The sequence below is a fragment of the Eriocheir sinensis genome, chromosome 23 (assembly GCF_024679095.1).
Source record: "Eriocheir sinensis breed Jianghai 21 chromosome 23, ASM2467909v1, whole genome shotgun sequence".
Lineage (NCBI taxonomy): Eukaryota > Metazoa > Arthropoda > Malacostraca > Decapoda > Varunidae > Eriocheir > Eriocheir sinensis.
The window spans coordinates 11,002,390-11,017,934 of NC_066531.1; the positions used below are offsets into that span (position 1 = coordinate 11,002,390).

The 15,545-nt window shown below is 43.8% G+C and overlaps 1 protein-coding gene across 1 annotated transcript; it reads left to right on the forward strand.

Annotated features, from left to right (window-relative positions):
* The first annotated feature begins 3,116 nt into the window (after nucleotides 1–3,116).
* LOC127002475 (uncharacterized) lies at nucleotides 3,117–14,513 on the forward strand. The gene is made up of 3 exons (XM_050868468.1): nucleotides 3,117–3,258; nucleotides 13,829–13,958; nucleotides 14,191–14,513. The coding sequence occupies exons 2-3, from the start codon at nucleotides 13,833–13,835 to the stop codon at nucleotides 14,461–14,463; spliced, it is 399 nt and encodes a 132-aa protein (XP_050724425.1). The 5' UTR covers nucleotides 3,117–3,258; nucleotides 13,829–13,832; the 3' UTR covers nucleotides 14,464–14,513.
* Nucleotides 14,514–15,545: the final 1,032 nt, after the last annotated feature.

Genomic DNA, 15,545 nt, shown 5'->3' on the forward strand with positions numbered 1-15,545 from the left:
TTAGTAGCTTTATTATTTGTAGTTACATTTCAAACTTTATATACCTAGGTATGTCCTTAGGTATTTTGTTTGTAGCAACAGATGAAACTTTATTTACCTATGTAGCCATGTTTTCATTAATGTATTGAAATACCTAACCATTGTGAAATAAATCTATGTTACTTACATTTTGCTATCATTTCCTTGTTGTCCAAATCATTGAAGCCAATAATTAGTTCTTCGCATATTTCTCTCCAGGCTTCCTTCTTGAGATTTTTATCTTTATAATTCTCTGAAGAAATATCCCAGATGCAATTTCTTGCTTGAACTAATTCAATAAGCCGTTCTATATTTACTTCCACTCCACACGACATTATCTGAAAAGATAAACAAAACTTTTAAAATCTGTTATTTCCACAAGAAAATTAATATAGGTGTATCTCCATAGATTGTGAAGCTAACATGTTATTTTAAAAAACAAATGCAAACTTTATTGAATTATCAGAATAGCTTTGATAATCACTTAAAAGTTATTAACCACAAACAGCCGTATTTTAATCACAAGCAGTTCTTTGCAGCCAAATGGCTGCATACTTTTTGTTTAGAGTACTTCCTCTATTGCATGGTGTCCTAGCTGAGGCTATCTTACAGCAAAGGAAGATATTGGTGGCTTGTTTCAGGATGATCCTTCTACCACTCCAAACTTGTAAGTGAAAAATGTAGGCTTCTTCACGAAGTGTAGGTTTCCAGAGTTTCAAGTTTATCAGCGAAATGACCTACAATGACCTTATTTGAACTTTAATTTGATCTTTGGTAAAAAAAATCCTGCATAGTGAGAAATGTAGGCCTCTTCAAGAAATATATGTTCCTCGAGTTTGAAGCCGATAGGAGAAATACTAAAAATTGACCTTATTTGACCTTTTTTGACCTTCTGATTGGTCAAAGGTCACCAAAATTATCACTATAACATTCCTTGGGTCATGACCTTTCCATCGATACCTCATATGTCCAGGTGGGTTGTCTTGGGGCGGAGGAGATAGGGCACAGACAGACAGACAGACACACACACACACACACACAGACAGACAGTACGAAAATTTATGTAAAGATTAACATAAAAAAAAAAATATTCAGTTAATATTTCATGGCGTACAGGGATATTTCACTTACGATAGAACAACTCGCAGCACCTTCCTCCATCACTGCTTGAAACTGACTGAGCGCTGCCGCAGCGGTCTCTAGGTAGTGCAGACAGCTCCATAGAAATGCATATACCACCTAAACAGAAGCAGCGCAACGCTGCTTCTGTTTCTGTAGGAACGCTGCTCGTGTCGAGGCAGCGTTTCGCTGCTTGTATGAAGCAGCGGCTAGTGCGTACAGCTCCATAGGATTACATGTATGACCAACACTCAGGCAGCGGCAGCGAAAAACAGAAGCAGCGTTCCGCTGCCTGGTGCGGACGTAGCCTAAGGGAAACCGACTGTATTGTCCTGGAGATTATAATGTAGGAGATGTGTAGTAGGATTGTGAGTGGAACAGGATCGTGATTATTTTATCGCGATATAAAGCAAAGATAAAACCACTGGGTGTGGTATAATTTGGTGTTTCCGTGACTTGTAGTAGATTATACTATAGGAATGTGTTATTAGGATTTTGTGAAGAGAGTACATAATGATTGTGATGTAAGCAGAGAAGCAGAGAGATAAGTGGAACGACGAGTGTTATAATTATTGGCAACAATTGAGCACATATTGTAGTATTATGTTTAAGACATGTCGTTTGTCATATGTTGCATCCATTGCTGAATATGCCAGTGTTATGATCGTCTGAGCATAGAATATTGCGTAAGGGAATTACTTTCATTTAATTTTAAATAAATTTATATTTTCTTTTTCCCTTGTTTATCCCCGAACACCAGTCTCCAATAACAACTTAAGCCGGATCACGCTACCAGGGATACGAGACGGTCATATATGGAGTAATTAATGAGTGATAAAATAATTGTGTTAATACAAGTTAATACAAATGAAATAAAATATAAAGATTAAATACAAGAAAAGAAGGGTCCAAAAGTGTGGCTGTGTCAGATACCTCTGTAATACAAGTAACTAGGAGCTCCGAGCCAACAAATATATTCAGTCCTCAGTCACACACACACACACACACACACACACACACACACACACACACGTACAGTGTAATTCAAGCAAACATATCAAAATTGAAAATGCTCGTATCTCGCTTATTTCCAGAGTAAAGTTTTTTATTAACAATCAGCAGCGGATGGGAAAAAAAAAATGGATAACCCGACGGGCCTGACGTGTGGGCTGGGCAGTGGAGAGAGAGAGAGAGAGAGAGAGAGAGAGAGAGAGAGAGAGAGAGAGAGAGAGAGAGAGAGAGAGATAGCAAATCATCCGTCTACTGACCTGTATGTCCTCACTAAACTGAGGGAAATCACGAACGGTAGGTATAATAATTTATGAAGAGTAACGAGCCTCCATTATGGGAGGTAAGGGTTGCATATGACACTGCTACACTGTCGTGTCATCCTGACAAGATGTTGCATCACTTCCACTGTACCCCTCCACTAGTGGTGGCAGCGCTCCACACGTAGGCACGAAGCAAGCACTTAACGAGCATAAGCAAATCTTGTGTTTACACTTGTAATATTTGCTTTGTTTTGTGTATGCAGCTCAGCGTTTTAAGGAAGTAATTGTTTTGAATCTTCGTAAACTTCAATTTCAAGAAAATAAAAATGTCTAATAAATTCATTTTAATTCTCAGACAACGACGTTGTTTGTTAACGCTCATCGGATCCGGGGACGAGTAGGTTTCATTGCTTGTTTCTCCAACAGAAGTTCAGTCATCTATAGGCGATGGAAAGTTTTCAGATTCCGCCATAATCAACTTTACTTTTTAACTCTTAGCGGGTGATATTTTCTCAAATAGTCTCCAAAGCAAATACCCTTCACTCATCGTTAATCAAGTCATACTGAGTATACTATTCTGAGGAGACCTCGGGTAACCTTGTCCCAGGGAATCTACCCCAACGGCCGGTGGCAACACTGCAGGGTGGCGCACGGCTGCCTGAGGTGACGGAGCTCACATATGAGGAGTCCGGTGGTAGTGGCGCGTGCCCTGTCATAAGTGTAACCATCACGTACTCTTTGAGGCTCCTAAATACTCTTCCGAACGCATGTGACCAGTTGTTGTGTCGCGTGTAACCTAGACTGACGCAGCGACGGAGGGGCAGCCTGAGGGACCGAACACCGATTCCTGGTAAGTACTTCCGTGGGTTGCCTCGTAGCAGCACAAGAGGTTTGTACTGATGTTTCAGGAATAAGAAAGTGAAAGGATTGCATCACCTACAAGAGTACTTCCTTCCGTGTATAGTTATGTGAGCTCGTAAATTCCACCGTCGGTTACAACAGAAACGGCAAATCGTGTATACTGCCCCTTTTCTCTCCCCACCCCCTTTTCGCTGCTTTTTTTACGTTGCTCAAATGGCAATTAGCACTACCCCAACTACCATCCCCTCCCTGTCTTTGGCTTTACAGTGCCTAAAGTCAGAGAACTCCATGACCAATAACCCAGGAAAACTACTGTTGTACAATCGTGGTACACAAGTGTTGACACACTGTCCACTCGGTTTCGTTCACCGGCCCTGACTTTAAAATATATACATCGCATGGAAAGAGGCTAATGTTCAGATATGTCACTACATATACACTCTCCATAAGTTATTAGATATGAATCTGTCAGTTGTGCACACTGATAACAAGTTTGTAATTTGTGGACGAAAATGTCTCTTTTACCTTTCGTTCAAATTTAGTCAAGGACAGCTAAAGTTGTTTACAACGCTATTACGCATCTGAATGTATGTTGTACTCATTTCTGCAACGTCGTCCCTAAGAAAATACGAAGAAAACATTGATAACGTGCACAAATATTATGATATAATATAAAAAAATATATAATGATGTCACCATTTAACTCTCGCTAGACAATGTTATGCAATTACGTCGCCATCGACCATGCCAGCCGGCGCATTTAGGAAACTAGTAGGCTATTATGAATTGAATATAATTACAAAGCTATTATTTTGCATTTAAGAATACTAAGCGATTTGTTTGCATTTATGAAACTATAATATTACTTTGCATTTACGAATACTAAGCTATTATTATGCATTTAAGAAAACTAGGCTATTATTTTGCAGTAACTTTTTTTTCTTAACTCTCTCTCTCTCTCTCTCTCTCTCTCTCTCTCTCTCTCACACACACACACACACACACACACACACACACACACACACACACACACCAGAATGAACACTGACGACCAAAGCCAAGCAAGTATTTAGCTTATGGAATGCAGAAAATCTTATTACAGAGCGTGCACTGGTGGAAACAAGAGGATTCATAACATTTCTTTTTAAAAAAACATAATCGTCGTGCAGTTGACGCTCACAGTTTCGTAACAAAAATCCTTAAATAATATATCTTTCACACCCACACACACTCTTTGACCCTTACACACACACACGCACAAACACACACACACACATACGTCACATATAACTCAAATGTAGCTCTGCTGGATAGTTGCCGTCTTTCGCTGGCGGCGTCCGAAACATTTTGGAAACTGTGTCAACACTTGCGTCCCACGACTGTACCTTCAAAGTATGTATAAAACACTTCGATGACGTGACGAAAGCTATCATAATTATTACCGTGGAGAAAATGTCTCTTTTCGGGTACGGCGGCTGCGCGGGGGTGGTGAAGGTGAGCTCCTAACAAGGCAGATCAATATTGTTTAATTTATTAGACACATAATTATATAACGCAGGGTTGTTTGATTTAAATCAAGTTGATTTAAATCACTGATTTAAATTTAAGGATTTTTTTAATCATTGATGTAAATCGACTTTAATTATGATACTCTTTTCAAATGTCATTGATTTAAATCTTGACCGTATTACCAGGGCAACAATATACTACGGAAAAACTAATTAAGAAAACACTAACTTTGATATCAATATTTTCCCTATCATTAACTTCACTGATTTCCATGAGCTTAGTTCATTATATATATATATATATATATATATATATATATATATATATATATATATATATATATATATATATATATATATATATATATATATATATATATATATATTCAATCAGCTACATATAAGAACATAAGAACACAAGAACGTAGGAGTCTGCAAGAGGCCTGTAGGCCTGTACAAGGCAGCTCTATTGAACCTAAGCTCCTGTGTATCTAACCCCACCTAATTTTGCTGTCCATGAATTTATTTAATCTATTTTTGAATGTGACAGTTGTATTGGCAGTCACCACATGACTGCTAAGCCTATTCCACTCATCCACCACTCTGTTAGTAAACCAATTTTTGCCTATGTCCCTGTTGAATCTGAATGTATCCAGTTTAAGCCCATTACTTCGTGTCCTACCCGGTTCTCTTACCAACAACACCTTATGAATATCCCCCTTATTAAAGCCCTTCATCCATTTATAAACCTCGATCAAGTCTCCACGCACCCTTCGCCTTTCTAGAGAATGCAAGTTTAACTGTTTGAGTCTTTCCTCGTATGGCAAGTTTCTCAACCCCTGAATCATCTTAGTCATCTTCCTCTGCACCGATTCTAACATTTTGATATCCATTCTATAGTAAGGTGACCAGAACTGAACCGTATAGTCAAGATGAGGTCTAACTAATGCTAAATATAGTTTGAGGAAGACTTCGGCGCTTCTGTTGCTTACGCTTCTTGAGATAAATCCCAGTACCCTATTTGCTCGATTTCTAGCTTGAATGCATTGTGTCCTTGGACGGGGATCAGAGCTCACTAAGACCCCTAAATCCCTCTCGCACCCAGACCTGCTTGTGGGAGCGTCATTTAAGCAATAGTTATGTGAGGGGTTGTTGAACTCCATTTGCCATTTATCCGCCCTGGCATACAATGTTTAGTTCATCCTGGAGAATACTAGCGTCCTGGTCCGACTCAATTACTCTACCGAACTTGGTATCATCATATAGCCGGAGTACGTAGGAAGACACCTACCGAACGGGCGCAAGCCACTCCCGATGAGGTATATATGGGAGGTGAGAAGGGAGCTGAAGCTCTACAAAGACCCTTCCATGTCCTCACTAACCGTTTCCCTATTGTCTAAACAACACCGGAGAGTAGTTCAGCTTGCTCTCTAAAGACAGATCCTCTCTCTATCCACACCACACTACATTGACACAACATATACACCTTTTCCCAAAATTCAAATTTCAAAATGGCGCACCTACATCAAGCCTCGGAGTCCCCGCCTTGGGGGGGGGGCACAAATGCCCCCAGGGAGGACTCCCCTTCTGGCTGCCGACCCGAGAGGTGTCTTGATGACTCCTCGAACCTCTTTCTTCTCAATTTCTGCAACATTCGCGGTCTCCGTTCTAATTTTTATTCTGTGGAACATCATCTTTCCTCCTCTAAACCTCACCTTCTCTTCCTTACCGAAACACAGGTTTCTGAGGCTACTGACAGCAATCTCTACTCTGTTCCCTCCTACTATCTCTATCCTAAATTTCAATCCAAAGCTGGATGTTGCGCCTACGTGCGCAACGACATCACTTGCTCTCGTGCCCACAACCTTGACTCTTCTGAATTTTCTACCATCTGGCTAAGACTTCATTGTCATTCTATTACTAAATACATATGTGCTGTTTATCTCTCACCTAACTCTACTAACTATGTAAAATTCTTTGACTATTTGAATTCTAAAGTGGAGCACATCTTGACCCACTCTCCCTTCGCTGAAATCTCCATCCTAGGAGATTTCAATGTTCACCACCAGCTTTGGCTTTCATCCTCTTTCACTGACCAGCCTGGTGAACAAGCCTACAACTTTGCTATCCTCAACGACCTAGAGCAGCTGGTCCAGCACCCTACACGTATTCCCGACCGTCCTGGAGACCGGCCCAACATTCTAGACCTCTTCCTTACCTCAAACCCTTTTGGTTATTCTGACAAACTGTTCTCTCCGTTGGGCTCCTCCGATCACAATCTTATTTCTGCATCCTGTCCTATCGCTCCTGTACACCCTCTGGACCCACCAAAGAGGCGATGCTTCTGGCATTTTGCTTCATCTCGGTGGGACGACCTGAGGTTGTACTTTTCCGATTTCCCATGGAATGATTATTGCTTCCAGGATAGAGACCCCTCTGTGTGTGCTCTGCGCATCACAGAAGTGATTGTCTCTGGAATGGAGGCATACATTCCTCGTTCTTTCTCTACTCCTCACGCTAAAAAGCCATGGTTTATTCACGCTTGTTCTCGTGCGGTCAATGATAGAGAGGCAGCTCACAAAAGGTACCAGAGCCTTCAAAATAATGCTAATTATGAACTTCACATTTCTGGCCGGAATCGTGCCAAATCTATTCTCCGACTAACCAAAAACTCTTTCATTAATAGAAAATGCCAAAACCTTGCTTTCTCTAACTCTTCCCGTGACTTCTGGCATCTAGCCAAAAACATCTCCTCCAACTTCACTTCTTCATCTTTCCCTCCACTCCTCAGTCCTGACGGCAACACTGCCGTCTCATCTATCTCTAAGGCTGAACTCTTCTCTCAAACTTTTTCTAAAAACTCCACTCTGGACGATTCTGGGCATATTCCTCCTACTCATCCACCCTCGGACACCTTTGTGCGTGTGTGTATGCCTTCATACAGCCCTGTGCCTAGAAAGGGTGACACGGTCAATCCTTCAAACGCCGTCCCTATAGCTTTCTTTCTTTCTTATTTATTTAAAGCTTTTGAATCAATCCTTAAGAAGATTCAAAAAAAGCACCTTTCCACTCTATCTGATCTCGGTATGGGTTCTGTCCTGTCCATTCCTACACCGATGATTCCACTCTGCATTACTCAACTTCTTTTAATAGAATACCCACCCTACAAGAACTTAACGACTCAAGGCTGGAGGCTGCAGAACGCTCAGCCTCAGACCTTACTATAATTTCCGATTGGGGCAAGAGGAACCTGTTGTCCTTCAACGCCTCAAAAACACATTTTCTCCACCTATCCACTCGATACAATCTTCCAAACAACTATCCCCTATTATTTGACAACACCCAGCTATCACCTTTCTCAACACTAAACATCCTCGGTCTATCCTTAACTCAAAATCTCAACTGGAAACTTCATATCTCATCTCTTACTAAATCAGCTTCCTCGAGGCTGGGCGTTCTGTACCGTCTCCGCCAGTTCTTCTCCCCCGCACAGTTGCTGTCCATATACAGGGGCCTTGTCCGCCCTCGTATGGAATATGCATCTCATGTGTGGGGGGGCTCCACTCATACAGCTCTTCTGGACAGAGTGGAGGCTAAGGCTCTTCGTCTCATCAGCTCTCCTCCTCATACTTATAGTCTTCTACCTCTTAAATTCCGCCGCGATGTTGCCTCTCTTTCTATCTGCTATCGATATGTCCACTCTGACTGCTCTTCTGAAATTGCTAACTGCATGCCTCCCTCCCTCCCGCGGCCTCGCTGCACACGACTTTCTACTCATGCTCATCCCTATACTGTCCAAACCCCTTATGCAAGAGTTAACCAGCATCTTCACTCTTTCATCCCTCAAGCTGGTAAACTCTGGAACAATCTTCCTTCACATGTATTTCCTCCTGCTTACGACTTGAACTCTTTCAAGAGGAGGGTATCAGGACATCTCTCCTCCCGAATTTGACCTTGGTTTTGGTCACCTCTTTTTTTATATTTCTTAGGAGCAACGAGTAGCGGACTTTTTTTTTATTATTTTTTTTATTTTTTTGTGTGCCCTTGAGCTGCCTCCTTTGTTGTAAAAAAAAACAAAAAAAACTTACTGACATCACTACTAATTCCTGTATCTAAGTCACTGATATAAATAATAAACAAAAGTAGACCTAATACCGAACCTTGTGGGACCCCACCCGTAACACATCCCCAGTGAGATCTTTTACCATTGATTTGCACTCTTTGCTTCCTATTGCTAAGCCACGCCTTGACCCAGTTCAAACATGGTTCGTCTAGTGTCCTGGAGCAGAACAAGACATTGACCGTCTCTCTCCATATCTTGCTGAGGCATGGTGATGGTTTCAAACGTATTTTATAACATGAACCACATTTTCTTTTATGTTACCAATTGTTCGATCATGAGCCAGAACATCTAAAGTGTGTGCAGTGCAACCAAGCGTTAGCAACTTCAGTTTATTTCCTTTTAATTGTTTTCTCATCTTGTTGACAATGGCTGCATTATATGCTTGAGTCTCTCCACATATAGCAAGTTTCTCACCCCTTGAATCTTTTTTATGCCTCCATGGTCTAGTGGTTAGCTACGAATCCGCGGGCCCGGGTTCGAATCCCGGCTTGGGCAGTCAGTGGGCTCACCCAGCTATTCATCCTTCTTTCTTTTCGGGCTGGTCGATAAATGGGTAGCCTGCCTGAGGAAGCTCTCTCTCTCTCTCTCTCTCTCTCTCTCTCTCTCTCTCTCTCTCTCTCTCTCTCTCTCTCTCTATGACAAATAAGTATATAAGGAAAACCTTCATCTGTATTAAGCAACACTAAGATGTGATAGTGGCTGTGAGTGAAAATAGTTATACATCATTCATTATACAAATACCTCCAAGTCCGGCCTTCAAGAAAAAGACGAAAACAAGTAATCCGGCAAACTGGCTCTTCCTCGCACGCTCTCCCGCTCGAAAACGAACTTCTCCATTAAGGCTGCCGGTAATGTGTCTTGGAGGCTGAGCCTTTCACACTGGATGACTTATTTGTAATGATTTGGCGGCCGCCCAAGGCGGTTTGCGAGGCTATTTTGAGTCCGTCGTGTGATTAATGCGGTAACGTGTGTGTGTTCCCGGGTTAGTGTTAGGTCCCGTATTTTACCTGTCCGCGAAGAAAGTCAAGTGTCCGCCATTATCTGCGATATCCCGAGCCTAATGACGTACGTACATTATTCAGAAGTCTCGACACACCTGAATGACGATTACAGATGTTATCGAGTGCTTGATTAATTACATAGGTATTAGTAATTTTAACGGATAGTATTTATAGAAGAGAAGTAAGATTGGTACAAAATGTCATTGAAAGATTACTAGGTAACTACACATGGCTGAATGAATCAGCAAGTTTGGAGGGTCGTATTTATTATATCATAATTTCAAGACCCTCCTTTTTAAGGGTAACGAACGCGGGCGGCAAAGTTTGTGGATCCTTCTTTTCTTGTATTTAATTCTTACATTTCATTTTATTTGCATCAGCTTGTATTAAAACAACTCTTTCATCACTCATTAATTACTCCATAAATGATCTCACCGTCTCGTATCCCTGGGAGAGTGATCTGGCTGAAGTTGTTATTAGAGATTGGTGTTCCGAGATAATCAAGGGAAAAAGAAAATATACATTTATTTAAAATTAAATGAAAGTAATTGCCTTACGCAATATTATATGCTCAGACGATCATAACACTGGCATATTCAGCAATGGATACAACATATGACAAACGACATGTCTAAAACATAATACTACAATATGTGCTCAGGTGTTGCCAATAATAATAACACTCGTCATTCCACAAGCAGTGGTTTGTTTCTCTCTGGTTACATCACAATAATTATGTACTCTCCTCAAATCCTAATAGCACATTCCTAAAGTATAATCTACTACAATTTCACGGAAGCACCAAATTATACCACACCCAGCGGTTTCTACCTTTGCTTTACATCGCAATAAAATAATCACAATCCTGTCCCACTCACAATCCTACTACACATCTCCTACATTATAATCTCCAGGACAATACAGTCGGTTTCCCTTAGATTCTCGAATTTCTACTCACGATTAAGATCACAACAGCCATTCTCAGCTGAGTGAGTAGCAGGTCTGCTTGAGGCGAGAACCAAGCTCGGTCTGGTCTTACTACTGATTTCTAGGTCACATTTTTTCTTTGCATGAGGCGGAACTACATTCTTGACACGCTTTAATTTTCTACATAACCAATGGCCAATACTTCCTGTCAACAAACATTGGCTCGCTCATTATATTGTATTGTTTACTTATCCTGCTATTCGTGATTCACTCTTATGACGCTCCCACAGTGACTTATATGTTTAGTTATTCGCTTATAGCATGTCGTCACGACTGAGGTCACGTGTTTAAAGTCTTTTGAATGGTTTTCCACACTTTCTGACCACGCCTACTGGGTACCGTATCTGTTTTATGTATGTGGGTCTTGGTATTTTCCGTAACCTCCCTTGTTAGTGTTAGTGCTTATCAGATGTTTACGACTTTGTATATCTGACTAATTGCTTTCCTTCCTGTCTCGGTTTAGATTCGCGACAAGTTATTTAAATATTATTTGCTATAGGGAAGCTGTTGACGCGTTTTCCTAGTTCGTCACGTGACCTAGGCGCGGGGCGGGTCACGATGACTCAGCCTGTTCGTTGCCTAGGCGACGAGCGTAGTGATGCCAAGGCGTGCATTTTCGTGCGGGTCGCCCGCTGTGTTTTACCTGCGTTTACGCACTTTCAGGAGTCACCACTCCACTCTCTGCAGGTGCATAGTAGTGTGTGCATTACTGCAGCTTGTACGCCTCTGCTGTGAGGATGTTGGGCTATTGTCTTTGTGCTTCCCGCCATGGGGGCTGTTGCCGCCCGCGGCCTGGCTGGGCGGCCTGTGTTGCTAGCTCGCGATTGTTGCTTTCCTCTTCGTGTCTGTACGTAGCTTGCTCCGCTGTTTATATTGCGGTGCCATGCACTTGCAAGTTATAGCTGCGCGTCAGAGAAGTGTAACGATATCTGCCTATGGCAGTATTGCTCAGAGTGCTGTCAGCACCCTCTGTTGTATTTTTCCGCGCCAGCAGCGTTTTGCATCTCGGCCGGGCGAGTTTTGGCTTGGTTGGGGCCCGTCAGATCACTCGCCGCGGCTCGGGTTTTTTTTTCTCCCCCCCTGACCGCCGTCTGGTGAGGTCACGGGGCGACGTTCCTCTACTCTCGCCTACCTCTTGGCACCACGCGGTTTTCCTCCTGCTGGAGTGCGGGGATCCTGGGCTTCGCCACTTCGGGATACAGCCCACACCGGGTCTCAGTTTGGGTGTGTCGAGTCCGCGGCGGCCTCTTTCTGAAAGCCGCATCTACCGCCGACATCACGCGCCTGATGAGAGGACCCACGGCAGGAAGGACAAGCTGCAGCCACCTCGAGCAAGGCTGTGCAACGAGCCTCTACTCTTCTCCCTCCGCACTAAGTTAAGTAGCTAGTTGTTAGTGTAGCCAGGGCACGTTAGTCTTGTGCGAGCACGAGAAACGCTAGGCTCAGCTGGGTGTGTATGTGAGATTTGTCCGTGTCTTGTTCCTTTATGTAATAAAGTCTGTGCATAGTTGTACACGAGCTTTATCAGTAACCCTTTTGCCTGTGCGTATGTGCCTTCCAGCCCCATAAGGAGAGTAAATAAGAACCCCACGGGAGATTTGAGCAGGTAAGTCGTGTTAGTACTCCCTAGTCAGGGTGTGTACACCGTCGTGTCTCCTGGCGTGCCTCGGGAGTCGGGCATCAACCCTTGTCGGCTAGCTACCTCCTTGTGAGCACACTCCTGTTATTAATCTTATTTTACCCCGTGACACTTCCCTCTCCTATCATATTTACAATACTTGTCTCCATATCTCCCTCCGGTATTTGCCTCTGATTGGGGTCACTATTAATTAATTGTGCTGTTATGGTCTTCTGGGTCCCGACAAGTGACTTGAATGGTACGTGTCGGGCCTAATAGGTTGAAGGATTTTAACATATTTCTTTTAAATGGAAATTTCATAAAAGTAAGACATTTTAGAGCTTACAACTATTTTTATGTCGGATTAAAAGAAAAATGGTTAACATGGCGACTATTTTTTTTTTTTTACGTCGCGGGCTATTGCGCCGGTAGGCTTCTTCCCGGTGGGGCCTGATGGTCGGCCCAGCCCGTTCTCGCGCAAGCGAGTGTTTATAGTGGCGCCATCTTGCATTGGCTCATGCTGCCCTCCCGAAGCTCATAATCGCCAGCAGCAGGTACCCTCCCGACATGAGCAAGTGCTCTTTATCGTCGATCTGTGGGTACTGCCAGGACTTCACACACCACACACCCCATCCCCTTTGCTCAAGGGGGTATAGTAACCACTCCTAGTCAACGGAAAGAATTCGCCCTGAGCGGGCTCGAACTGCCGCCCTGTCAGACCGTGAAGCCTGGCAGAGTGTGTGTGTGTGTGTGTGTGTGTGTGTGTGTGTGTGTGTAATTCATTCATCACAGCCTGATCACGAGTCTCTCTCTCTCTCTCTCTCTCTCTCTCTCTCTCACACACACACACACACACACACACACACACAGAGAGAGAGAGAGAGAGAGAGAGAGAGAGAGAGAGAGAGAGAGAGAGAGAGAGAGAGAGAGAGCAACTTCAGCTGGCCGTGCAATAAGCTGGGAAGCCTTACTGCACCCACACCTCACTATCACCTGTCATCCTCGTCCATGTAGCTATCCAGTCTACTCTTAAACCAAGCTATCGTCCCTGCACTAACTATGTAATTGCTTCGTCTATTTCATTCCAGAAAGAGAGAGAGAGAGAGAGAGAGAGAGAGAGAGAGAGAGAGAGAGAGAGAGGCGGGCCATGCCTGTCATGGAGGTGGGCGGAGTTTGAGAGCCAGCCGGCGAGTCAGCGAGGAGTGCGGCGCGGGCTAGAAAACCGTACCTACCTTTGTAAATATATAAAGGCTGTATAAAGGAATTGTACTGTACTGTAGTCATGCCCTGCCTGTGATTCTCCCGTCTCTTCCCTGCTGCAGGATAATGTCTGAGGGCGGCAGTCAGGGCGACGTGGCAATGAGGGTGGACGCGAACGTCCACAGGCCGGGGATCACGCCGGAGGAGATGGCGGCCGGCTACGACGAGTGGTCCGAGAACTACGAGGAGATGGTGAGAGAGAGAGAGAGAGAGAGAGAGAGAGAGAGAGAGAGAGAGAGAGAGAGAGAGAGAGAGAGAGAGAGAGAGAGAGAGATGCCTTCGGTACCAAGTGCCTATGCAGAATCATGGGGTATCGCTGGAATGATTTTGCGTTAAACCGGCGACTACTCCGTGAGGTCCGGGAGTGAAGTGATGCGGCCCCTGGGGTACGCACCTGTAATCATCTGCTTCCCCGTCCCCTTAGATGATCTGGAAAGGCGGGTACCGTGGCCCCGCCATCACGTTGGAGGAGGCGCTGCGTTGGGTACCCCTGGAGCGGCGAGCCAAGGCCAGGGTGCTGGACGTGGCCGCCGGGACGGGGTGTGTGGGCCGCGAACTCCACCGGGAAGGCTTCAGGTGGGTGCCGCAGGGCCGCAGACAGGGGGATGTCCGGTCACCATACTTAAATATCCTCCAGTCCACTGCCTCCTGCCTGCCAGTGCCTCAGCCTCAACACGAGTCCAACCCCAAGAGATGAAGATGATGTGTTGGAAATTACAGCAGCTTGTGTAGAGGCAGGGCCGCTGGGTGGGAACTGGGAGCGGGCAGGAGCGGCATTACTATAGTCCATCGACTCTAACTGAAAATTGAGCCCTGTGGCTTAGCCCGGGGAAACCCCATTTGTTTACAGATCTAGCGATGACCTGCGCATGGCATTATGTCTCACTGTTAGTCTGTACGTTATCTATTTTTGGAATATATATATATATATATATATATATATATATATATATATATATATATATATATATATATATATATATATATATATATATTCATAATAAGACTGCGTGGTGTTATGAATGGCTTGGGATTAGAGGGAAAGACAACGACTCAGTAAACCTTCCATATCACTTGGCAACGTGGCTCATGCAACGATGTCGCCTGACGGACCTTGGCAACAGGCGCCAGGCCGCACCATTCAGCGTTACGCCACAATGGAAAAATGAAGTAGATCTCACTCTCGCGCCCTGCGCAGCCATGCAAAGAGAGAGAGAGAGAGAGAGAGAGAGAGAGAGAGAGAGAGAGAGAGAGAGAGAGAGAGAGAGGTAGCCACCCTCTCTGAGGAGAGTAATGGAGTGATGTGGCACCAGCGCGGTCTCGTGGGGAATCCTTGTGTCACGCCCAAGGGCTCAAGTTAAAATCGATAGACTATATTATGTTAGGAATTAGGCCAGTTAACCGGGGGACTAGACAAATTAACTATTATCCTTATGTAACTAGTCCCGGGCCGAGAGTTCAAGCCAACTATGAGTATCGTCTGAGCTCAAATTAGCCTTCGATGGTACTTGAATACTTCGGTCATCGGCTCCCAAACCGAGACAGAATCAACTTATTCACTGCCTGAAGACTAACCACATTTACCATGAAAGGAATAACAATAGTGAAGTGTTTCCTTTCATGAAATAATAAATAATTGTTCTTGCTGAATTAAAATTAAAGAGCAAGGATAATTTAACCTATGGAAACAGAGAGGAAAGCCACGCTATCTGGCGAGATAAATTAAAAATATCGCTTCAGACCACGTGGTTGGTTTTCTCTCACTCCACCACCGGCCTT

Coding starts and splice junctions, on each gene's coding strand:
- LOC127002475 (XM_050868468.1), top strand. CDS start 13,833: ATGTCTGAGGGCGGCAGTCAGGGCGACGTGGCAATGAGGGTGGACGCG. Junction 13,959..14,190: donor CCGAGAACTACGAGGAGATG/GTGAGAGAGAGA, acceptor CCGTCCCCTTAG/ATGATCTGGAAAGGCGGGTA.